Source organism: Cyprinus carpio, chromosome A1 (assembly GCF_018340385.1).
Source record: "Cyprinus carpio isolate SPL01 chromosome A1, ASM1834038v1, whole genome shotgun sequence".
In the NCBI taxonomy this organism is placed as follows: Eukaryota; Metazoa; Chordata; class Actinopteri; order Cypriniformes; family Cyprinidae; genus Cyprinus; species Cyprinus carpio.
This window is the reverse complement of record NC_056572.1, coordinates 27,661,839-27,687,578: the sequence shown is the minus strand read 5'-3', so window position 1 is coordinate 27,687,578 and position 25,740 is coordinate 27,661,839. Positions and strand designations below refer to the sequence as shown.

The 25,740-nt window shown below is 36.6% G+C and overlaps 1 protein-coding gene and 1 long non-coding RNA gene across 2 annotated transcripts; both read left to right on the top strand.

Moving 5' to 3' along the window:
- The first annotated feature begins 2,860 nt into the window (after positions 1-2,860).
- Positions 2,861-19,455, top strand: LOC122145359 (mucin-5AC-like). Its single transcript, XM_042759001.1, is given in 45 exon segments — positions 2,861-2,939; positions 3,030-3,131; positions 3,224-3,345; positions 3,437-3,498; positions 3,932-4,086; positions 4,195-4,316; positions 4,409-4,470; positions 5,729-5,859; positions 5,914-5,932; positions 5,991-6,145; positions 7,246-7,367; positions 7,459-7,520; positions 7,787-7,945; positions 8,045-8,199; positions 8,308-8,429; positions 8,525-8,586; positions 8,780-8,938; positions 9,038-9,192; positions 9,301-9,422; positions 9,515-9,576; positions 9,846-10,004; positions 10,107-10,261; positions 10,370-10,491; positions 10,584-10,645; positions 10,869-11,027; positions 12,186-12,340; positions 13,506-13,627; positions 13,720-13,781; positions 15,023-15,133; positions 15,285-15,439; positions 15,548-15,669; positions 15,762-15,823; positions 15,984-16,084; positions 16,200-16,251; positions 16,342-16,511; positions 16,633-16,754; positions 16,887-16,948; positions 17,359-17,484; positions 17,578-17,622; positions 17,736-17,917; positions 18,108-18,136; positions 18,138-18,230; positions 18,346-18,407; positions 18,579-18,819; positions 19,040-19,455. Coding segments are annotated over 45 exon segments (5,016 nt in total). The 3' UTR covers positions 19,136-19,455.
- On the top strand, positions 11,237-11,666 carry LOC122145635. The gene is made up of 3 exons (XR_006160446.1): positions 11,237-11,281; positions 11,390-11,511; positions 11,604-11,666. It is a non-coding gene; the product is annotated as an uncharacterized LOC122145635 (long non-coding RNA).
- Positions 19,456-25,740: the final 6,285 nt, after the last annotated feature.

Sequence of the window (25,740 nt, the reverse complement as noted above, 5' to 3'; positions counted from 1 at the left end):
CTGAAGGTTATACAACTACAGCTGTAAGCCCCACAACCACTCTTATATTCTCACCAACTACAACTGAACTCTCAACAGCAACAAATGCTGCTCCAACTGCAACAGAACAATCTTCAAACAACTGAAGCTTATACAACCACAGCTGGGAACCCCACAACCATGCCTGTATTCTCTGCACCTCCATCAACAGAAAATGTTGCTCCAACAATAACTCCACTGTCTTCGACAACTGAAGCTTCTGCTAGCACAGCTGTGAACCCCACAACCACTCTGAAATCCTCAGCAACTTCACCTACAACAGCAACAAATGCTGCTGCAACACAATTTTCAACTTCTGAAGGTTATACAGATACAGCTGTAAGCCCCACAACCACTCTTATATTCTCACCGACTACAACTGAACTCTCAACAGCAGAAAATGCTGCTCCAACTGCAACAGCACAATCTTCAACAACTGAAGCTTATACAACCACAGCTGGGAACCCCACAACCATGCCTGTATTCTCTGCACCTCCATCAACAGAAAATGTTACTCCAACAGTAACTCCACTGTCTTCCACAACTGAAGCTTCTGCTAGCACAGCCGTGTGCTCCAAATGCAATATGAAATTCTTAGACAACTGAATCTTATATAACAACAGCTGGGCTGCAACACAATTTTCAACTTCTGAAGGTTATACAACTACAGCTGTAAGCCCTACAACCACTCTTATATTCTCACCGACTACAACTGAACTCTCAACAGCAAAAAATGCTGCTCCAACTGCAACAGCACAATCTTCAACAACTGAAGCTTATACAACCACAGCTGGGAACCCCACAACCATCCCTGTATTCTCTGCACCTCCATCAACAGAAAATGTTGCTCCAACAATAACTCCACTGTCTTCGACAACTGAAGCTTATGCTAGCACAGCTGTGAACCCCACAACCACTCTGATATCCTCAGCAACTTCACCTACAACAGCAACAAATGCTGCTGCAACACAATTTTCAACTTCTGAAGGTTATACAACTACAGCTGTAAGCCCTACAACCACTCTTATATTCTCACCGACTACAACTGAACTCTCAACAGCAGAAAATGCTGCTCCAACTGCAACAGCACAATCTTCAACAACTGAAGCTTATACAACCACAGCTGGGAACCCCACAACCATGCCTGTATTCTCTGCACCTCCATCAACAGAAAATGTTGCTCCAACAATAACTCCACTGTCTTCGACAACTGAAGCTTCTGCTAGCACAGCTGTGAACCCCACAACCACTCTGATATCTTCAGCAACTTCACCTACAACAACAACAAATGGTGCTGCAACACAATTTTCAACCACTGAAGGTTATACAACTACAGCTGTAAGCCCCACAACCACTCTTATATTCTCACCGACTACAACTGAACTCTCAACAGCAACAAATGCTGCTCCAACTGCAACAGCACAATCTTCAACAACTGAAGCTTATACAACCACAGCTGGGAACCCCACAACCATGCCTGTATTCTCTGCACCTCCATCAACAGAAAATGTTGCTCCAACAATAACTCCACTGTCTTCGACAACTGAAGCTTCTGCTAGCACAGCTGTGAACCCCCCCAACCACTCTGAAATCCTCAGCAACTTCACCTACAACAGCAACAAATGCTGCTGCAACACAATTTTCAACTTCTGAAGGTTATACAGATACAGCTGTAAGCCCCACAACCACTCTTATATTCTCACCGACTACAACTGAACTCTCAACAGCAAAAAATGCTGCTCCAACTGCAACAGCACAATCTTCAACAACTGAAGCTTATACAACCACAGCTGGGAACCCCACAACCATCCCTGTATTCTCTGCACCTCCATCAACAGAAAATTTTGCTCCAACAATAACTCCACTGTCTTCAACAACTGAAGCTTCTACTACCCAAGCTGTGAACCCCACAACCACTCTTATATCCTCAGCAACTGCTCCTACAACAACATCAAATGCTGCTCCAACATCATCTTCAACCACTGAAGGTTATACAACCACAGCTGTGAGCCCCACAACCACTCAGATATCAGCAGAAACTACAACAACAGCAAAAGCTGCTCCAGCAACACAATTGTCAACAACAAATGAAACTTTAACAACCAAAACAGTGAACCCCACAACCATGCCTATGTTCCCATCACCTACAACTGCACCTCCGGGAACAGAAAATGCTACTCTAGGAACAACAACACAGTCGTCAACAAATGAAGTTTCTACAACCACAGCTGTGAATCCAACAACTATGCCTGTATTTCCAGAACCCCCAACAAATGCTGCATCACCAACAACAGCAGTAACTTTAACAACTGACACTTCTACAGTAACAGCTTTGAACCCCACATCCACAACTTTCTCCTCAGGAAATACAAGTCCACCTTTAACAACAACAAGTGCTGCTCCAACACCAACTTCAATCACTAAAGGTTATACAACCACAGCTGTGACACTCACAACCTTGCATGTTTTCTCAGGACCTACAATTGCACCTCCTGCAACAGAAAATGCTGTTCATACCACAACACTTCCTTCAATATCTCCAGCTTCTTCACTTGTATCACTAAGCACAACATCCATATCTCCAACCACAATACCACTTTTCACAACAACCAGAACTGCTACAGCAACAACATTTGTCACACCCACGACCAGGCCAATGTTCTCAGAAGTTATAACCACATCTTTGCTAAATGCAACTACAAATGCAGTAACTCCAACTCGACTTCCAGAAACACAAAATCCATCTCCAACTGCTTTTATATCTCAAAGCACAAAAACTGTGTCTGTAGCAACCACTAAAACAACTGCACCAACAATTATAATTGTAACTCAAGAAACCACTATGCCATTGTCAATGTCAGAAGCTAGTGCTTCCCCAACTACAAGTGTGACTCCACTGACTGTATCTGGAGCTACCACAAGTATGCCTATAACCTCAGGTGCTACAAATGCATCAACTCAAACAGCAGCAGTGGTGGCAAGCAAACTGCTATTCAACTCCTCATCTCCAGTCCCCAGTAAATCTCTGGTCCTCAGTGCTATCAATACTCTGCGTAATTCCAGAGAGTCACAGCTCAATGAATCGGTAAAGGTGGTGAATGTCACCTATGAAAGTAAGTGTCATCATTTTCACTTGGATTGAGTCAAACAATGATGCATAACAGGCTTTTGAAAAATCTTTAAATGACCATTTCCTTCCAAACAGAAATCTCAGAAACCTCCTATGCTGTGGTCTTTACATTTAATGTGATTAACATCAGCATGCCAGAGGACCCTGAGTCTAAAGCCAACACCTACCTGCAAGTGCAAGATACCATCAATAATGCGGTAAACTTCAAAAATAAACAGTGTGAAAATGCTTAGGTTCTATGTCAGTCTTCAGGAGAAACTGATGAATGGTTTGATTTTTCTCCTGTAGCTGAACACTCTTCTGAATGAACCTGGCAGTCCAAGTTTACAACCCAAGACCTCCAACTTCACGTAAGATGCAAATATATATTGCATTCTTCACTTTGTCTCCATACATTTTAGCGAATCAAAGTGATCCAAAACATTTATTATTATTATTATTATTTATTAAACGTGTAATTTTCATGAATTATGTTTCAATATGGATTGAAGTCCTTAAACAAATATTTTGTTTGTTCTGCAGGAGCACTTTAAACCAGATTGATGGCAGGATGGAATACACCTTCCAGGACGGAGATGTCATACAACCAGTCAGCTTCCTCAATGAGCTACGTCTATCAACCACTACAACAGTGTTTCCCGAAACAACAATTTGGTGTTCTCTGTGACTCCTCTGTTACTGCTCCCAACCTCATGTAAATTTTGGTTTTCTATTTTGACAACAATCAAAATTGGAGAAGGAATTTTATTGTGAACATTAAACAAAACAACGTTATATTTACAGATCTGGATCAGCAATGGTCACAAGCAAGCTGGTGTTCAACTCCTCATCTCCAGTCCCCGGTGAATCTCTGGTCCTCAGTGCAATCAATACTCTGCGTAATTCCAGACAGTCACAGCTCAATGAATCGGTGAAGGTGGTGAATGTCACCTATGAGAGTAAGTGTCATCATTTTCACTTGGAAAGTTCTGAAATGAGATTGAGTCAATCAATGATGTATTACAGGCTTTTGACAAATCTTTAAATTACGTTTTCCTTCCAAACAGAAATCTCAGAAACCTCCTATGCTGTGGTCTTTACATTTAACGTGATTAACATCAGCATGCCAGAGGACCCTAAGTCTAGAGGCAACACCAACCAGCAAGTGCAGGATACCATCAATAAAGCGGTAAACTTAAAATAATAAACAGTGTAAAAAGGCTTAGGTTCAATGGCAGTTTTCACAAGAAACTGATGATTGGTTTGATTTTTCTTTTGCAGCTGAACACTCTTCTGAATGAACCTGGCAGTCTAAGTTTACAACCCAAGACCTCCAACTTCACGTAAGATGCAAACTGACATTGCAATCTTTACATTGTCTCCATACATTTTAGCTAATCAAAGTAATCCAAAATATTTTATTATATTTATTATATTTATTATTATTATTATTATTTATTAAACGTGTAATTTTCATGAATTATGTTTCAATATGGATTAAAGTCCTTAAACAAATATTTTGTTTGTTCTGCAGGAGCACTTCAAACCAGGTTAATGGCAGGATGAAATACACCTTCCAGGAAGGAGATGTCATACAACCAGTAAGCTTCCTCAATGAGCTACGTCTACCCACCAGTACAACAGTGTTTCCCGAAACAACATTTGGTTTTCTGTTACTGCTCCCAACCTCATGTAAATTTTGGTTTTCTATTTTGACAACAATCAAAATTGGAGAAGGAATTTTATTGTAAACATTTGATGAACATTAAACAAAAGTGGTTATATTTACAGATCTGGTTCAGCAGTGGTCACAAGTAAGCTGGTGTTCAACTCCTCATCTCCAGTCCCCAGTGAATCTCTGGTCCTCAATGCAATCAAAACTCTGCGTAATTCCAGAGAGTCACAGCTCAATGAATCGGTGAAGGTGGTGAATGTCACCTATGAGAGTAAGTGTCATCATTTTCACTTGGAAAGTTCTGAAATTAAATTGAGTCAAACAATGAGGCATTACAGGCTTTTGAAAAATCTTTAAATTACGTTTTCCTTCCAAACAGAAATCTCAGAAACCTCCTATGCTGTGTTCTTTACATTTAACGTGATTAACATCAGCATGCCAGAGGACCCTAAGTCTAGAGGCAAACACCAACCAGCAAGTGCAGGATACCATCAATAAAGAGGTAAACTTAAAATAATAAACAGTGTAAAAAGGCTTAGGTACAATGCCAGTTTTCACGAGAAACTGATGAATGGTTCGATTTGTCTTTTGCAGCTGAACACTCTTCTGAATGAACCTGGCAGTCTAAGTTTACAACCCAAGACCTCCAACTTCACGTAAGATGCAAATTTATATTTCAATCTTGACTTTGTCTCCAAAAATTTAGGTAATCTAAGTAATCCAAAACAATCAATAATAATATTATTATTATTATTAATAATAATAATAATAATTTTAATAATAATAATAATAATTATTATTATTATTATTATTATTATTATTATTATTATTATTATTATTATTATTATTATTAGCCTTTAAATGTTCATGAATTATGTTTCAATATGAACTCAAGTCCTAAAAAATATATTTTGTTTGTTCTGCAGGAGCACTTCAAACCAGATTGATGGCAGGATGGAATACACCTTCCAGGATGGAGATGTCATACAACCAGTCAGCTTCCTCAATGAGCTACGTTTACCCACCACTACAACAGTGTTTCCGGAAGCAACAACCAGTGTTTCTGTTACTACTCCCAAATCTCATGTAAATTTTGGTTTTCTGTTTTGAGAAAAATCAATAATTGAGAAGTCATGATTTTATTGCAAACATTTGATGAAAATTAAACAAAAGTGGTTATATTTACAGATCTGGTTCAGCAGTGGTCACAAGCAAGCTTTTGTTCAACTCCTCATCTCCAGTCCCCAGTGAATCTCTGGTCCTCAATGCAATCAAAACTCTGCGTAATTCAAGAGAGTCACAGCTCAATGAATCGGTGAAGGTGGTGAATGTCACCTATGAGAGTAAGTGTCATCATTTTCACTTGGAAAGTTCTGAAATGAGATTGAGTCAAAACAATGAGGCATTACAGGCTTTTGAAAAATCTTTAAATTACGTTTTCCTTCCAAACAGAAATCTCAGAAAACCTCCTATGCTGTGGTCTTTACATTTAACGTCATTAACATCAGTATGCCAGAGGACCCTAAGTCTAGAGGCAACACCAACCAACAATTGCAGGATACCATCAATAATGCGGTAAACTTAAAATAATGAACAGTGTAAAAAGGCTTAGGTTCAATTCCAGTTTTCACGAGATACTGATGAATGGTTTGATTTATCTCCTGCAGCTGAACACTCTTCTGAACGAACCTGGCAGTCCAACTTTACAACCCAAGTCATCAAACTTCACGTAAGATGCAAACTGACATTGCAATCTTTACATTGCCTCTATACATTTTAGCTAATCAAAGTAATCCAAAACATGTATTATTATTATTTATTATTGTTATTATTACTATTATTATTATTAGTCATGTCATTTTCATGAATTATGTTTCAATATGCATTGAAGTCCTTAAACATATATTTTGTTTGTTCTACAGGATCACTTCAAACCAGATTGATGGCAGGATGGAATACACCTTCCAGGACGGAGATGTCATACAACCAGTCAGTTTCCTCAATGAGTTACGTCTACCAACCAGTACAACAGTGTTTCCCGAAACAACATTTGGTTTCTCTGTGACTCCTTCAAATCTCATGTAAGTGTTGGATTTCTATTTTGACAACAATCAAAACTGGATAAGGAATTTTATTGCAAATATTTGATGAACGTTAAACAAAATTGGTTATATTGACAGATCTGGATCAGCAGTGGTCAAAAGCAAGCTGGTGTTCAACTCCTCATCTCCAGTCCCCAGTGAATCTCTGGTCCTCAATGCAATCAAAACTCTGCGTAATTCCAGAGAGTCACAGCTCAATGAATCGGTGAAGGTGGTGAATGTCACCTATGAGAGTAAGTGTCATCATTTTCACTTGGAAAGTTCTGAAATGAGATTGAGTTAAAAAATGAGGCATTACAGGCTTTTGACGAATTTTTAAATGACCAATTCCTTCCAAACAGAAATCTCAGAGACCTCCTATGCTGTGTTCTTTACATTTAACGTGATTAACATCAGCATGCCAGAGGACCCTAAGTCTAGAGGCAACACCAACCAACAAGTGCAGGATACCATCAATAATGCGGTAAACTTAAAATAATGAACAGTCTAAAAAGGCTTAGGTTTAATGCCAGTTTTCACGAGAAACTGATGAATGGTTTGATTTTCTCCTGCAGCTGAACACTCTTCTGAATGAACCTGGCAGTCCAAGTTTACAACCCAAGACTTCCAACTTCACGTAAGATGCTAATTTATACTGCAATCTTGACTTTGTCCCCAAATATTTTAGCTAATCAAAGTAATCCAAAACAATAATAATAATAATAATAATAATATAATAATAATAACAACAACAATAATAATAATAATAATAATAATAATAATTATTATTATTATTATTATTATTATCATTATTATTATTTTTATTATTAGCTTTTAAATGTTCATGAATTATGTTTCAATATGAACTGAAGTCCTAAAAAATATGTGTTGTTTGTTCTGCAGGAGCACTTCAAACCAGATTGATGGCAGGATGGAATACACCTTCCAGGACGGAGATGTCATACAACCAGTCAGTTTCCTCAATGAGCTACGTCTACCCACCACTACAACAGTGTTTCCCGAAACAACATTTGGTTTCTCTGTGACTCCTTCAAACCTCATGTAAGTGTTGGATTTCTATTTTGACAACAATCACAACCGGAGAAGGAATTTTATTGCAAATATTTGATGAACGTTAAACAAAATTGGTTATATTTACAGATCTGGATCAGCAGTGGTCAAAAGCAAGCTGGTGTTCAACTCCTCATCTCCAGTCCCCAGTGAATCTTTGGTCCTCAATGCAATCAAAACTCTGCGTAATTCCAGAGAGTCAAAGCTCAATGAATCGGTGAAGGTGGTGAATGTCACCTATGAGAGTAAGTGTCATCATTTTCACTTGGAAAGTTCTGAAATGAAATTGAGTCAAACAATGAGGCATTACAGGCTTTTGACGAATCTTTAAATTACGTTTTCCTTCCAAACAGAAATCTCAGAAACCTCCTATGCTGTGGTTTTTACATTTAACGTCATTAACATCAGTATGCCAGAGGACCCTAAGTCTAGAGGAAACACCAACCAACAAGTGCAGGATACCATCAATAATGCGGTAAACTTATAAAAATAATGAACAGTGTAAAAAGGCTTAGGTTCAATGCCAGTTTTCACGAGAAACTGATGAATGGTTTGATTTATCTCCTGCAGCTGAACACTCTTCTGAACGAACCTGGTAGTCCAACTTTACAACCCAAGTCATCAAACTTCACGTAAGATGCAAACTGACATTGCAATCTTTACATTGCCTCTATACATTTTAGCTAATCAAAGTAATCCAAAACATGTTTTATTATTATTTATTATTGTTATTACTACTATTATTATTATTAGTCATGTAATTTTCATGAATTATGTTTCAATATGGATTGAAGTCCTTAAACATATATTTTGTTTGTTCTACAGGATCACTTCAAACCAGATTGATGGCAGGATGGAATACAGCTTCCAGGATGGAGATGTCATACAACCAGTCAGTTTCCTCAATGAGCTACGTCTACCCACCACTACAACAGTGTTTCCCGAAACGACATTTGGTTTCTCTGTGACTCCTTCAAACCTCATGTAAGTGTTGGATTTCTATTTTGACAACAGTCACAACCGGAGAAGGAATTTTATTGCAAATATTTGATGAACGTTAAACAAAATTGGTTATATTTACAGATCTGGATCAGCAGTGGTCAAAAGCAAGCTGGTGTTCAACTCCTCATCTCCAGTCCCCAGTGAATCTCTGGTCCTCAATGCAATCAAAACTCTGCGTTATTCCAGAGAGTCACAGCTCAATGAATCGGTGAAGGTGGAGAATGTCACCTATGAGAGTAAGTGTCATCATTTTCACTTGGAAAGTTCTGAAATGAGATTGAGTCAAACAATGATGCATTACAGGCTTTTGAAAAATCTTTAAATTACGTTTTCCTTCCAAACAGAAATCTCAGAAACCTCCTATGCTGTGTTCTTTACATTTAACGTGATTAACATCAGCATGCCAGAGGACCCTAAGTCTAGAGGCAACACCAACCAGCAAGTGCAGGATACCATCAATAAAGCGGTAAACTTAAAATAATAAACAGTGTAAAAAGGCTTAGGTACAATGCCAGGTTTCACGAGATACTGATGAATGGTTCGATTTGTCTTTTGCAGCTGAACACTCTTCTGAATGAACCTGGCAGTCTAAGTTTACAACCCAAGACCTCCAACTTCACGTAAGATGCAAATTTATATTTCAATCTTGACTTTGTCTCCAAAAATTTAGGTAATCTAAGTAATCCAAAACAATAATAACCAACTTCACGTAAGATGCAAATTTATATTGCAATCTTGACTTTGTCTCCAAAAATTATTATTATTATTATTATTATTATTATTATTATTATTATTATTATTATTATTATTATTAGCCTTTAAATGTTCATGAATTATGTTTCAATATGAACTGAAGTCCTAAAAAATATATATTTTGTTTGTTCTGCAGGAGCACTTCAAACCAGATTGATGGCAGGATGGAATACACCTTCCAGGATGGAGATGTCATACAACCAGTCAGCTTCCTCAATGAGCTACGTCTACCAACCACTACAACAGTGTTTCCGGAAGCAACAACCAGTGTTTCTGTTACTACTCCCAATCTCATGTAAATTTTGGTTTTCTGTTTTGAGAAAAATCAATAATTGAGAAGTCATGATTTTATTGCAAACATTTGATGAAAATTAAACAAAAGTGGTTATATTTACAGATCTGGTTCAGCAGTGGTCACAAGCAAGCTTTTGTTCAACTCCTCATCTCCAGTCCCCAGTGAATCTCTGGTCCTCAATGCGATGAAAACTCTGCGTAATTCAAGAGAGTCACAGCTCAATGAATCGGTGAAGGTGGTGAATGTCACCTATGAGAGTAAGTGTCATCATTTTCACTTGGAAAGTTCTGAAATGAGATTGAGTCAAACAATGAGGCATTACAGGCTTTTGAAAAATCTTTAAATTACGTTTTCCTTCCAAACAGAAATCTCAGAAACCTCCTATGCTGTGGTCTTTACATTTAACGTCATTAACATCAGTATGCCAGAGGACCCTAAGTCTAGAGGAAACACCAACCAACAAGTGCAGGATACCATCAATAATGCGGTAAACTTAAAATAATGAACAGTGTAAAAAGGCTTAGGTTCAATGCCAGTTTTCACGAGATACTGATGAATGGTTTGATTTATCTCCTGCAGCTGAACACTCTTCTGAACGAACCTGGCAGTCCAACTTTACAACCCAAGTCATCAAACTTCACGTAAGATGCAAACTGACATTGCAATCTTTACATTGCCTCTATACATTTTAGCAAATCAAAGTAATCCAAAACATGTATAATAATAATAATAATAATATATTAATTATTATTTATTATTGTTATTATTATTATTATTATATTATTATTAGTCATGTAATTTTCATGAATTATGTTTCAATATGCATTGAAGTCCCTAAAAAAATATATTTTGTTTGTTCTACAGGATCACTTCAAACCAGATTGATGGCAGGATGGAATACACCTTCCAGGACGGAGATGTCATACAACCAGTCAGTTTCCTCAATGAGTTACGTCTACCAACCAGTACAACAGTGTTTCCCGAAACAACATTTGGTTTCTCTGTGACTCCTTCAAACCTCATGTAAGTTTTGGATTTCTATTTTGACAACAATAAAAATTGGAGAAAGAATTTTATTGCATATATTTGATGAACGTTAAACAAAAGTGGTTATATTTACAGATCTTTCAGCAGTGGTCACAAGCAAGCTGGTGTTCAACTCCTCATCTCCAGTCCCCAGTGAATCTCTGGTCCTCAATGCAATCAAAACTCTGCGTAATTCCAGAGAGGGTCACAGCTCAATGAATCGGTGAAGGTGGTGAATGTCACCTATGAGAGTAAGTGTCATCATTTTCACTTGGAAAGTTCTGAAATGAGATTGAGTTAAAAAATGAGGCATTACAGGCTTTTGACGAATTTTTAAATGACCATTTCCTTCCAAACAGAAATCTCAGAAACTTCCTATGCTGTGGTCTTTACATTTAACGTGATTAACATCAGCATGCCAGAGGACCCTAAGTCTAGAGGCAACACCAACCAACAAGTGCAGGATACCATCAATAATGCGGTAAACTTAAAATAATGAACAGTGTAAAAAGGCTTAGGTTCAATGCCAGTTTTCACGAGAAACTGATGAATGGTTTTGATTTTCTCCCTTAGCTGAACACTCTTCTGAATGAACCTGGCAGTCCAAGTTTACAACCCAAGACCTCCAACTTCACGTAAGATGCTAATTTATGCTGCAATCTTGACTTTGTCCCCAAATATTTTAGCTAATCAAAGTGATCCAAAACAATAATAGTAATAATAATAATAATAATAATAATAATAATAATAATAATAATAATAATAATAATTAATTATTATTATTATTTATTATTATTATTATTATTATTATTATTATTTACCTTTAAATGTTCATGAATTATGTTTCAATATGAACTGAAGTCCTAAAAAATATGTGTTGTTTGTTCTGCAGGAGCACTTCAAACCAGGTTTATGGCAGGATGAAATACACCTTCCAGGATGGAGATGTCATACAACCAGTCAGCTTCCTCAATGAGCTACGTCTACCCACCACTACAACAGTGTTTCCCGAAACAACATTTGGTTTCTCTGTGACTCCTTTCAAACCTCATGTAAGTGTTGGATTTCTATTTTGACAACAATCACAACCGAGAGGAGAAGGAATTTTATTGCAAATATTTGATGAACGTTAAACAAAATTGGTTATATTTACAGATCTGGATCAGCAGTGGTCAAAAGCAAGCTGGTGTTCAACTCCTCATCTCCAGTCCCCAGTGAATCTCTGGTCCTCAATGCAATCAAAACTCTGCGTAATTCCAGAGAGTCACAGCTCAATGAATCGGTGAAGGTGGTGAATGTCACCTATGAGAGTAAGTGTCATCATTTTCACTTGGAAAGTTCTGAAATTAAATTGAGTCAAACAATGATGCATTACAGGCTTTTGACGAATCTTTAAATTACATTTTCCTTCCAAACAGAAATTTCAGAAACCTCCTATGCTGTGTTCTTTACATTTAACGTGATTAACATCAGCATGCCAGAGGACCCTAAGTCTAGAGGGAAACACCAACCAACAAGTGCAGGATACCATCAATAATGCCGGTAAACTTAAAAATAATGAACAGTGTAAAAAGTCTTAGGTTCAATGCCAGTTTTCACGAGAAACTGATGAATGGTTTGATTTATCTCCTGCAGCTGAACACTCTTCTGAACGAACCTGGCAGTCCAACTTTACAACCCAAGACTTCCAACTTCACGTAAGATGCAAATTTATATTTCAATCTTGACTTTGTCTCCAAAAATTTAGGTAATCTAAGTAATCCAAAACAATAATAATAATAATAATAATAATAATAATAATAATAATAATAATAATAATTATTATTTATTATTATTATTATTATTATTATTATATTATTAGTCATGTAATTAGCCTTTTAAATGTTCATGAATTATGTTTCAATATGAACTCAAGTCCTAAAAAATATATTTTGTTTGTTCTGCAGGAGCACGTCAAACCAGATTGATGGCAGGATGGAATACAGCTTCCAGGATGGAGATGTCATACAACCAGTCAGTTTCCTCAATGAGCTACGTCTACCCACCACTACAACAGTGTTTCCCGAAAAACAACATTTGGTTTCTCTGTGACTACCTTCAAACCTCATGTAAATTTTGGTTTTCTATTTTGACAACAATCACAAATTGAGAAGTCATGATTTTATTGCAAATATTTGATGAACGTTAAACAAAATGTGGTTATATTTACAGATCTGGTTCAGCAGTGGTCAAAAGCCAAGCTGGTGTTCAACTCCTCATCTCCAGTCCCCAGTGAATCTCTGGTCCTCAATGCAATCAAAACTCTGCGTAATTCCAGAGAGTCACAGCTCAATGAATCAGTGAAGGTGGTGAATGTCACCTATGAGAGTAAGTGTCATCATTTTCACTTGGAAAGTTCTGAAATGAGATTGAGTCAAACAATGAGGCATTACAGGCTTTTTGAGAATCTTTAAATTACGTTTTCCTTCCAAACAGAAATCTCAGAAACCTCCTATGCTGTGGTCTTTACATTTAACGTCATTAACATCAGTATGCCAGAGGACCCTAAGTCTAGAGGAAACACCAACCAACAAGTGCAGGATACCATCAATAATGCGGTAAACTTAAAATAATGAACAGTGTAAAAAGGCTTAGGTTCAATGCCAGTTTTCACGAGAAACTGATGAATGGTTTGATTTATCTCCTGCAGCTGAACACTCTTCTGAATGAACCTGGCAGTCCAACTTTACAACCCAAGACTTCCAACTTCACGTAAGATGCTAACTTTATATTGCAATCTTGACTTTGTCCCATACATTTTAGCTAATCAAAGTAATCCAAAAAAATAATAATAATAATTATTAATTATTATTATTATTATTATTATTATTATTATTAGTAGCATTTAAATGTTCATGAATTATGTGTCAATATGAACTGAAGTCCTAAAAAATATATGTTGTTTGTTCTGCAGGAGCACTTCAAACCAGATTGATGTCAGGATGAAATACACCTTCCAGGATGGAGATGTCATACAACCAGTCAGCTTCCTCAATGAGCTACGTCTACCCACCACTACAACATTGTTTCCCCGAAGCAACAATTTGGGTTCTCTGTGACTCCTTCAAACCTCATGTAAGTGTTGGTTTTCTATTCTGACAACAATCATAATTGAGAAGTCATGATTTTATTGGAAACATTTGATGAAAATTAAACAAAAGTGGTTATATTTACAGATCTGTATCAGCAGTGGTCAAAAGCAAGCTGGTGTTCAACTCCTCATCTCCAGTCCCCAGTGAATCTCTGGTCCTCAATGCCATCAAAACTCTGCGTAATTCAAGAGAGTCACAGCTCAATGAATCGGTGAAGGTGGTGAATGTCACCTATGAGAGTAAGTGTCATCATTTTCACTTGGAAAGTTCTGAAATGAAATTGAGTCAAACAATGAGGCATTATAGGCTTTTGAAAAATCTTTAAATTACCATTTCCTTCCAAACAGAAATCTCAGAAACCTCCTATGCTGTGGTTTTTACATTTAACGTCATTAACATCAGTATGCCAGAGGACCCTAAGTCTAGAGGCAACACCAACCAACAAGTGCAGGATACCATCAATAATGCGGTAAACTTAAAATAATGAACAGTGTAAAAAGGCTTAGGTACAATGCCAGTTTTCACAAGAAACTGATGAATGGTTTGATTTTTCTTTTGCAGCTGAACACTCTTCTGAATGAACCTGGCAGTCTAAGTTTACAACCCAAGACCTCCAACTTCACGTAAGATGCAAATTTATATTGCAATCTTGACTTTGTCTACAAATATTTTAGTCCAACTTCACAATCCAATAATAATAATAATAATAATAATAATAATAATAATAATAATAATAATAATAATAATAATTTATTATTATTATTATTATTATTATTATTATTATTAGCCTTTAAATGTTCATGAATTATGTTTCAATATGAACTGATGTCCTAAAAAATATATATTTTGTTTGTTCTGCAGGAGCACTTCAAACCAGATTGATGGCAGGATGGAATACACCTTCCAGGATGGAGATGTCATACAACCAGTCAGTTTCCTCAATGAGCTACGTCTACCAACCACTACAACAGTGTTTCGGAAGCAACAACATTTGTGTTTCTGTTACTACTCCCAAACTCATGTAAATTTGGGTTTTCTGTTTTGAGAAAAATCAATAATTGAGAAGTCATGATTTTGTTGCAAACATTTGATGAAAATTAAACAAAAGTGGTTATATTTACAGATCTGGTTCAGCAGTGGTCACAAGCAAGCTGGTGTTCAACTCCTCATCTCCAGTCCCCAGTGAATCTCTGGTCCTCAATGCAATCAAAACTCTGCGTAATTCAAGAGAGTCACAGCTCAATGAATCGGTGAAGGTGGTGAATGTCACCTATGAGAGTAAGTGTCATCATTTTCACTTGGAAAGTTCTGAAATGAGATTGAGTCAAACAATGAGGCATTACAGGCTTTTGACGAATCTTTAAATTACCATTTCCTTCCAAACAGAAATCTCAGAAACCTCCTATGCTGTGGTCTTTACATTTAACGTCATTAACATCAGTATGCCAGAGGACCCTATGTCTAGAGGCAACACCAACCAACAAGTGCAGGATACCATCAATAATGCGGTAAACTTAAAATAATGAACAGTGTAAAAAGGCTTAGGTTCAATGCCAGTTTTCACGAGATACTGATGAATGGTTTGATTTATCTCCTGCAGCTGAACACTCTTCTGAACGAACCTGGCAGTCCAAATTTACAACCCATGTCATCAAACTTCAAGTATGATGAGTCTGTTTCATAATCTTTTCATGAAAATATATAAAAACAAACAAACAAACAACAAATCCTAGAAAATTCTCAGTGATTGTTCTGTGCATATGCAGTGATGTCCTGATACTGTATTCAACATATACTGTATATTGTTGTTGTTTTTATATAGGAATACATTAAATCAGATTGAGGGCAGTATGGCGTACATCTTCCAAGATACAGGTGCCATAAAACCAGTCAGCTTCTTACAGGCACTTAATTCATTGACAGGTTTGTTAAAACTGAAAATCAAACTTTACTAAAGACTTTTTTCAATGTGTTGCTCCACCAACACCAAATACTGTAACTGCAAGCCTCCTCCACTAATCACTACTTTCTTTTACAGTCTTAACGACAGCCAGCACTCTGACAACAAGCGCAACTTCTCCACCAACATTGTAAGAGCCATGATTCCATTGTCATTTTGTAAAGGCCAGTTATTTTCTGAATCTGTCTTTACATTCTTGTTATTTTATCATCTTTGGTAGGTTGGGGAAAGTTTATATAAATATTCGATTGGTATTTAACACATTGGGCCAAATACCAAGTGAAACTATCATTCTACAGTTGGCCAAATCTTTGATTGGCCCACGTTACAGAACTAAAGATGTCTCAACACCAACCCAAGATGCGAGCCTTATGAATGTCACCTATACAAGTGAGTTGTTTCTCTCCTTTTTAGGCTCCTTTTTGTTCTGAATATAACATTTGAATTATGTATTTTGTTTGCCATTCACATATAGCCACACAACTAATATTTTTTGTTGTTTGTTTTAAAGGAATTAATGATACCTCCTATGCGCTCACATTTGGATTTGAAATCAGCAATATATCCATAGCTGAGAAAATTGAACTAAGGAATGAAACTTACACTTCAATCAAAAGCACTATAAATGAATTGGTGAGTTGGAGACACTTTGATTCAATGGTTTCCCACAAAAACTTGCTATGAAAATGAATATGCCATATTCTAATCACATTAAATTTAACATTAATAAACATTACTCTCTGTATTTATTACTCCACTCTCCAGCTTATCGAAATCCTAAAGGACCCCTCAGCTTCTCAGTTTGATCTCCATCACGTTGAATTCAAGTAAGTTCTGAATCTGAAGAAATGTCTTCCCTGATAGCACACATACATCACAGAGATGTCTATTTGATGTCTGCATTTACATCTGTATGACATATTTTTTAGAGTGTTTGCTCATCTGCAATACGTCTATAGGACGTTTCCTATTAGATGTCAAATAGATGTTTCATAAGATGTTTATGATTTAGAATGTATGTAAAACTGACATCTTAAAGACATCTATCAAGTTGTTTGTACACAGCAGATGCTTTCCAAATTAACCTATCTTTAACAGACATCTTGCAGATGTGCGTGTGCTATCTGGGTTAATGATTGTACAAAATCTGCTTTTATCACTGAGTAGTTTTTAGTGTAAGTAGATGGCTTGTGATGGAAGCTGTATGGTTTATTTGCATGTTTGAATCTCCACACAGGGATAATAGCACAGTAATTCTGGCCAGTGTTCAGTATGTTTTCTCAGAAAGTGACTTGAACACAAACAGCACCTTTGTCCAGAAAATATTCAAAGCTAATGAAGGTATTACCACATCCACACCTGCTATGTCACATTTTATATGCCTTGCTCCATAAATACCCCATACTATAATATAAAGCATGATTCTTCTCCACTAATCATTACTTTATTTTACAGTCTTGACGACAGCCAGCACTCTGACAACAACTTCTCCACCAAACTTGTAAGAGCAATAATTAATTTTCTCTTTACATTCCTCTTTATTACCATCTTTTAAAAACTAGATGGTAATGTGAAATAAATCATCCAAATAAATAAATGTATCATCTCTTGCAGGCTTGGGAAAGTGATCATATACATCAGGCTTGTGTTTAGAACGCGGGGTACTATACCAAGTCAGAGTAACGTTATTCATGTAGCTAACACTCTGTTGAATGGAATGAAACTGAGAACTAAACGAGCCCTTACAACAAAAGATCTGACTGAACTTGTGAGCTTTGTGAATGTCACCTATACAAGTGAGTTTTCTCTCCTGTCTTTTTTGTTGTGTATAGAACATTTGAATGCAAATGGTGTACATTATGTAGTAAGCTTTTATAGCTTCCTTTGAGGGAAAATCAGTATCCCTGAATGGATAAGTGAAATTTCTGCATCCACATATTACCACTCCACAACTAATTATTGTTTTTTTTTTTTTTTTCTCTAAAGAAATTGATGATACTTCCTTCTCTCTTAACCTTTGGATTTGAAATCAGCAATGTGTCCATCTCTGAGAAACTTGAATTCAGGAATGAGACCTACAAAGTGATCCAGAACTATATTAATTCATTTGTGAGTTATAGACACTGAGAAAATTGAGAATAGAGAAATTGCTTTATTTCAGTCACATTAACCATAATATATTAATAAATAAATGAATCAATAGAAATGTATTTCTGCATTTCAGGTATCCACAATACTAAATAAAACAACAACTACTGACTTTAATTTCAATCAAATCATTTTCAAGTAAGTTCTGGCTCAGTATATATATACATACATATATATATATATGAACTTTATTTCAAGTAGTGTTTTAATGATTTCAAGAGATCTGCTTTCATAATTGAGTAGATTTTGGGCGAGGGAAGGAAAGTTCAGTTTATTTATTTTCTCATTGTACATTTTTTTTCTCCACAGGGGTAATTCCACTGTGATTGAGGCCAGCGTAGAGTATGTCTTCACAGACACTGACATCGGCAGTTTCGGCTTGGTCACAACTTTGCTCGGACTTACTACAACAGCCGCTCCAACCACCTTTTACCCCACAATTCTGCACACTACAATCTCAAATAACAGTACTAATGCAGCATGGATTGTGGCAATCATTGTCCCCTGTGCTATTGTCATCGGGCTCGTACCTTGCTGGATTCTTCTTTGTGTAAGTATTATGATGACTGAATGTCAAATATGTGCATTGGAAGTAAAGTGATTAATGACATGTTAATGATTAACATGCAAGCTTTACTCTTTTGTCTTAAAATAGACTTAAATTTGCCTTTCTATTTGGTTTATAATGTACAGCTGATTAAAAGTGGTTTAAAGTGTATACAGTTCCCTTCCTTGATGCTAACTCTCACTTTGTCTGTTTACGTGTTTAGTGTTTGCTGTGTGGTTGCTGTGCAGCAATCAGAAGACGTTGGCACAGAAGACGGTCATACAATGTGCAGTACACCACTCGAAACAGTCTCTTCTAGAGATATTCAAAAACAAACTTTGACACATAAAAGTTTATTAATTTTCCTGTATTGCTGGGCATACCTGACCTCTCCAAATGTGATGCAACTTTGATTAAAAAAAAAGACTATTTATGGAATGATTTTATTTATTTGTAAATTCTGTTATGTAAAGTAATGATGATCTTGCTTTCTAAATGAAAGATTTATTTGGTAGTATGTATCTAATGTTAAGGGAAAAAGGTAGAATGTGTTTATTCACACTTCATGTACTTTATCTTTATCTAAAATAATATATTGCACCCTGATGACATATGTATGTGCCATTCCACAATTAATGTTTTAAGACTGTGTAGTTAAAAACTAATTTAATAAAAAACAATTCAATATCAATATGAGAACATTATTGTATCCATCATTTTTGATATATACTACAGTATACAGAGCTTTTACGCTTTAATATGTTTGAAGATTCATTTTCACCGATCCATGCTGTCTGATAAATGATCTACCAAAGACAGAATGGTTATGATGATTGGTTAGTGTTGGGAAGTAACTAGTTACATGTAATGGGTCCATACAAAAAATAGAGTTGTGCATGTTTCAGAATTTGTTTGTATGAGTTTGAGATTTCCCAGTCTGAATTTTTTTCCCAGTCCGCCCCTCGTGTTAATTAATGGCGCAGACATCCGGTTTAATTTAATACACATAGGCCTACTGATGCTAGCAGTGTTTCCGAGCCTCTGCCGCCTCAATATATGAGTACATGAACATATAAACATAATCTCTAGAGCTGCTCTGAGTCACTTAATTTTCATTTTACTTATTTTGAGAAAACTATTGTCATATCATATACAAAGAGACAGCAATGTTTCAAAAAGACAGCAATGTTTCAAGAGTTTAGTACACAGAAGAGGGCACATTCTTATTAGATAACCATATCTGAGTTGATGTATATGCTTTTATTTATTATTTTTTTTAATTAACTATTTTTTTCCAAACCATTGTTAGATGCAGTGTTTCCTATAGTTATGCTAAGATTTGGTTTCAAAAACATTATCAGTAAACAATTTCTTATTATTTTAACTTCAGATCAATCTCAAAGTAAAAGGCAGTACTAAAGTCTGATTTTGTGGTGGATGTGTTCAAATTTGATCATCTTAATTCAAGTGATGAAGGATTTCGATCGTCTGACAGTGTTGAGCACTACTGTAAGGTTAACCCTGCATGGTGTAAATGTTTGAAAATGATTGAAACAGTTGAAAATAAACATTCATTAGAAATTTAGAAAAGTAATCAAAAAGTAATCAAAAGTAATCAGTTACATTACTTTAATAAAGTAATTGAAAAAGTTACACTACTATTACATTTTAAATAGGGTAACTTGTAATCTGTAACCTATTACATATATGTGATTGGTGAAACATCTTCAACACAAACTAACACTCCATTTCACTAAATGGGTGTCAACCATTTTGCAGAGCTGTCTGACTTCTCTGTGAACAATTTAAAAGACACACCTAAAAAACAGCACTGAAAACAATCAGCATTTCATTATATTGTTCATATAGAAAGTTTCTGAAGATTTAATCATAATAATTAATTTCAGTTTTAAATAATTCAGTTATATACACAGTGAATTTAGCTTGGTAACAGAAGCTTAGTAGGTATATATACATACATACAGCAGAGGTCCTCAGCATGCACTTTTTCACATATTTTTTCATAATAACGAGCAGGGGTGAGGCCACAAATGTTCAGGTTGGTGGGGCTACATAAAACTGGAAGGGCAAAGTGAAGTGTAGGTCTATAAAAACTGCATGTCAAATTGTCAACAGAATATACAGAACAAAGGGTTAATATACAATACTTCTAAATCATTGATAAACTTTCATTTTAATTTCAGCATTTACAAATACATAATTAAAATTAAACGGTGTATCTTTTAACATAACTGTCAACATTCGTATTCTAACAAAAATAACAACTAACAGTTCTATTTTTTTATTACCTAACGTTAACAAATATATTGTAACAAATGTATTGCTCATTGTTAATGTTAGTTATATCTTTCCTATTCTTGGAACAAAATTAATGCTTAAAGTTGATTCAGTATTACTCTTAAAGAAAAAAAAGAAAAAATCCCACACACAACATCCCGATGTCAGTGTCGTGGACTTGAGATTCCTTCTTTTACCCTGGTCTTAGTTCCTGCTTTCCTTATTTGGTCATGTTTCCTGTGCCTGTCGTTATGTTGATTTCATTCCAGGTGTTGCCCGTCTGTTTTGATTGATCCCAGGTGTGTCTTGTTTCCCCTCATCTTGTCTAGTGTTTAAATAGTATTGTATTTAGTCTAGTGTCTGGTATTGTGTTCCTGCATTCCAGAACTATGTTCTATGTTGTTTTGAGTTCATTAAAGTCTGCTGATTTTGAGCTACTCCTGTGTCTCTGTGTTCCATTGCCCGCTGGGAGGTTGTTACAGAATACCGGACCAAAAAAGGAAAGAAGAATGACAGTGCCTGAGGATTGGCTATGCTGCTTGCGGCAGGGTGGTTGGCCATTGGAACAGTATGTGGAGGAATTCCTCAAGCTTTCTTATCGGGTAAGTTGGCATGACGCAGCACTCGGTGCCTGCTCTCAGTTGGGGCTGGATTAGAACAATCCTTTGTGATTTCCTGACGTAACAGTTTCCCTTAATCGAGTTGATTAAATCTAGTCCTTTATTTAAATGGTTGTAATTCTGAGGTTGAAGAAATAAAGGATAATATAATTAGTTCCCATCCAGACCCCACTGAAACACACCGAGCCTCTCCAACTCACCCCCTGCTGGGACCCTCCACATGCCGGGCAAATGGCTCTGACCACCCATCGCCTCATGTGCTTTCCTGTACTCAGGGATGGACTTCCTACAGCGCTGACCTGGGGGCCAAAGTTTATGACCCTGCATTAGTCTGTCAGGTCAGAGCTAAAGGCTGTTCCCCTTCCACTACCTCCAGCCATCTCGGTCCTTGGCCCCGAATTGCTGGCCGCTGCTGATGCCCCATTCACCCCAACCCAAATGAGGAGGATGAGGAGAAAAAGACTGTACTCAGCCCTTATCCTTGCTCCAGTCCCAGAGCTCACTCCAGTGTTGGCTCCTTATCCCCCGTTAAGTTAAGCCCAGGAAGGGTGAACTGGGGATCAAAACAATTGTTTAATATACTACAAACAATTATTTATTGTTGACTTAACGTTTCACCAATTTATTCTTTTTATTTAGCTTAGCTGCAGATACAGCCTGGCACATCTGAGCATGAGAACTCCTCTTAGTGTGAAAACTTCATCATTTTCATAAAATAAAATGCTATAGTATTTAACTTTTTTCCTCCCCATCAGCGAATGATGATTCTGAAAGAAAATGTGCCCGATGTCTGTTCGCTAAAGCAACAAATGCTACTTTTACATCTGTTTATCAGATAAACCTCGCTCTCTTATTTCAAGGCTAATGATGTGGTTATTTTACCACTGTTCAAGGTCTCCATTATTTCGTCCTTGTAGTAATTTAATGTGTGTGTATATTTTGAAAGCATTGAATCGCTATAGAAATCGCGATTAATTTGATTCTTGGTATTTTAAATTGATTACTGTCTGAAATCGGCGATTCAAAAATCATGTTTCAATATCGATGTATATGCATCGGTAGGGTTTGTAAACGATGCATCGAGAAAATGAGTGAATCATTACACCCCTAGTGCAGATGTACAGGTGCATCTCAATAAATAAGAATGTTGTGGAAAAGTTAATTTATTTCAGTAATTCAACTCAAATTGTGAAACTTGTGTATTAAATAAATTCAATGCACATAGACTGAAGTAGTTTAAGAATTTGGTTCTTTTAATTGTGGTGATTTTGGCTCACATTTAACAAAAACCCACCAATTCACTCTCAACAAATTAGAATACTTAAGACCAATAAAAAACTCTTTAGTGAATTGTTGGCCTTCTGGAAAGTTTGTTCACTTACTGTACATGTACACAATACTTGGTAGGGGCTCCTTTTGCTTTAATTACAGCCTCAATTCGGCGTGGCGTGGAGGTGATCAATTTGTGGCACTGCTGAGGTGGTATGGAAGCCCAGGTTTCTTTGACAGTGGCCTTCAACTCATTTGAATTTTTTGGTCTCTTGTTTCTCATTTTCCTCTTGACAATACCCCATAGATTCTCTATGGGGTTCAGGTCTGGTGAGTTTGCTGGCCAGTCAAGCACACCGACACCATGGTCATTTAACCAACTTTTGGTGCTTTTGGCAGTGTGGGCAGGTGCCAAATCCTGCTGGAAAATGAAATCAGCGTCTTCAAAAAGCTGGTAACGTGCACTTGTATTATCTGAGAGAGAGGGAGAGCATTCAGTTTTGTAGACAAAATACTAGACGCACCGGCGGCTCTCTCTTTCACTCATATAGTGAAGGAAATCCACCTGTGATCTGAGCGGAGAGGTTAGGCTACTCATGGACTGAATAAGCGCTCAGCAACAATAACGTGGTTATTGTTATGGTCCACGCTGATAGCTGTTCGTTCCGGGGCAGTTTTTTATCTTTATAGAGAACGCTGTTCATGGTTGCTCAAAGTGCTTTGGAAAGAAGGTGGAAATGTTGCGGCCACAATTTCCATGCATTTTTAGACGCATGGAACTGGGAAATCTATATATAGAGCGCCTTACTGTAGTAATTAAAGGGGTCATATGACGTTGCTAAAAATAACATTATTTTGTGTATTTGGTGTAATGCAATGTTTATGCGGTTTAAGGTTCAAAAAACATAATTTTCCACATAATGTGCATTATTGTTTCTCCTCTATGCCCCGCCTTTCTGAATCGATTTTTACAAAAGCTAATCGAAAAGCGAGGTGTACGCTGATTGGCCAGCTATCCAGTGCATTGTGATTGGCTGAATTCCTAAAGTGTGTGTGTGACGGAAATGTTACGCTCCTTACTATATTTTGATGCCGTGTGTCCTGGTGCGACAAGACAAAAACAATAAAACCCATTATAAACGAGGCATTTTTTGCATTCAGTGGGGACATAATTACGGATTATAATGACTTATACTGTCTTTTTACACGTTGCATTGCGTATCGCGCAGCATAAACATAAAACCATGTCTGCATTTGTGATAGGAGAAACGACAAACAACAAGCACTAACGTTACTCAACACTGCTCAAAACTCGCGTTTGAATTATCAGTGGCAAATTATTTAAATATGAAAGCGTACTTAGAGACTGTGAGTCAAAAGCGCCAGACTATCCTTGCAAAGTTGGAATTGCCTCACTTTATAGAAACAGACACTGGCATTGTAGGCTACTCTGCAGGTTCAGGGAAACAGTTTCTGTAAAATGCGTTGCACACATCTGAATATTTGGGTTGAACCGTTCCGGAACAGTGTTGAACCACTGTTTTCTAGTTGTGTCCTCTTTTGGAAGGCCAAACAAAGTAGTTTCGCTTTCACAACATGGCCGTGAAAGTTATGCCTTCTTTATTTGCGTGAATTTTTAGCCGGCGTTATGCAAATATTCCCACATAGTGACGTAGACATGTGGGGGAAATCATAATCAACCACCCCTTTAAATGAAAATCTTACTTACATATTTGTTACTTCGTATGCACATCTGCAGTTTGTTGTTTCTGATGAAAGAATTCCAGTGGTGGAAAGAGTACTGAAAATTTGGACTTAAGTACAAGTACTGTCACATTGCTGAAAAAATACTCAATTGCAAGTAAAAGTACTGGTGTCAAAACAGTACTTAAGTAAAAGTACAAAGTACACCTCTCAAAAACTACTCAGAGTACTAGTTACTAGTTACTTTTTAGCCTGCGATATTTAATGAATTACCGAAAAATATTAATATCAAAGATCTATGTGGAAAATAGCTACTTTGAACAAAACCGACTTTTATCTTATTGACAATGTCAATTAGTGGTCATGATACAGGAATTTCTAACTTCAATACCTTGAAATATATCAGTATCTTGGCTCTTATTCTGTCCCTTATTTTTCTATGAAAAATCACGATTGTCCCTTATTTTCCTTTTCTGAAATTGCTACCCTAATGAGATGTCTAAATTTAAAGGAATTAGTGTTAGGAGGTGTAAAGGACGGCTTCCTTCCACTCTGTGAAAGGATTCTGTGGAACTTAAACACCTCTAAATGAAATTTCTTTGAATAGCTATAATGCTCAACACTTAAAACATTTTTGTATGAAGTACTGACTGTACTTTTGCCACACAACATAACATGGTGAGGACATTGATGATCTATATACTTATTGATCTATATAGGCTGGTTTCAGTGATGTTTTCAGATGGGGGCTATAAGGGCCACTTAGTCTGTTAAACTGTTTTTGCTGTTAAAGGCCTTTTGAGGCAAAGCCTTCATCATGAAGAAAGTAGGCGTAACTACAGTAAACAACAGCTGAGTTTCAATATATGAGCCAAAGCGCTAAAATGAATGTCACAAAATCACATTGTTCCTCTGAAACGGTGCAGAACACTCCAACCTGACCATTCCAAGTTTAGTCAGGTATTGTTTATTGTCTGCTAGTGGGATATTGTCAACATGATTCATTATATAACATTTGGAACAGAACTGCAGG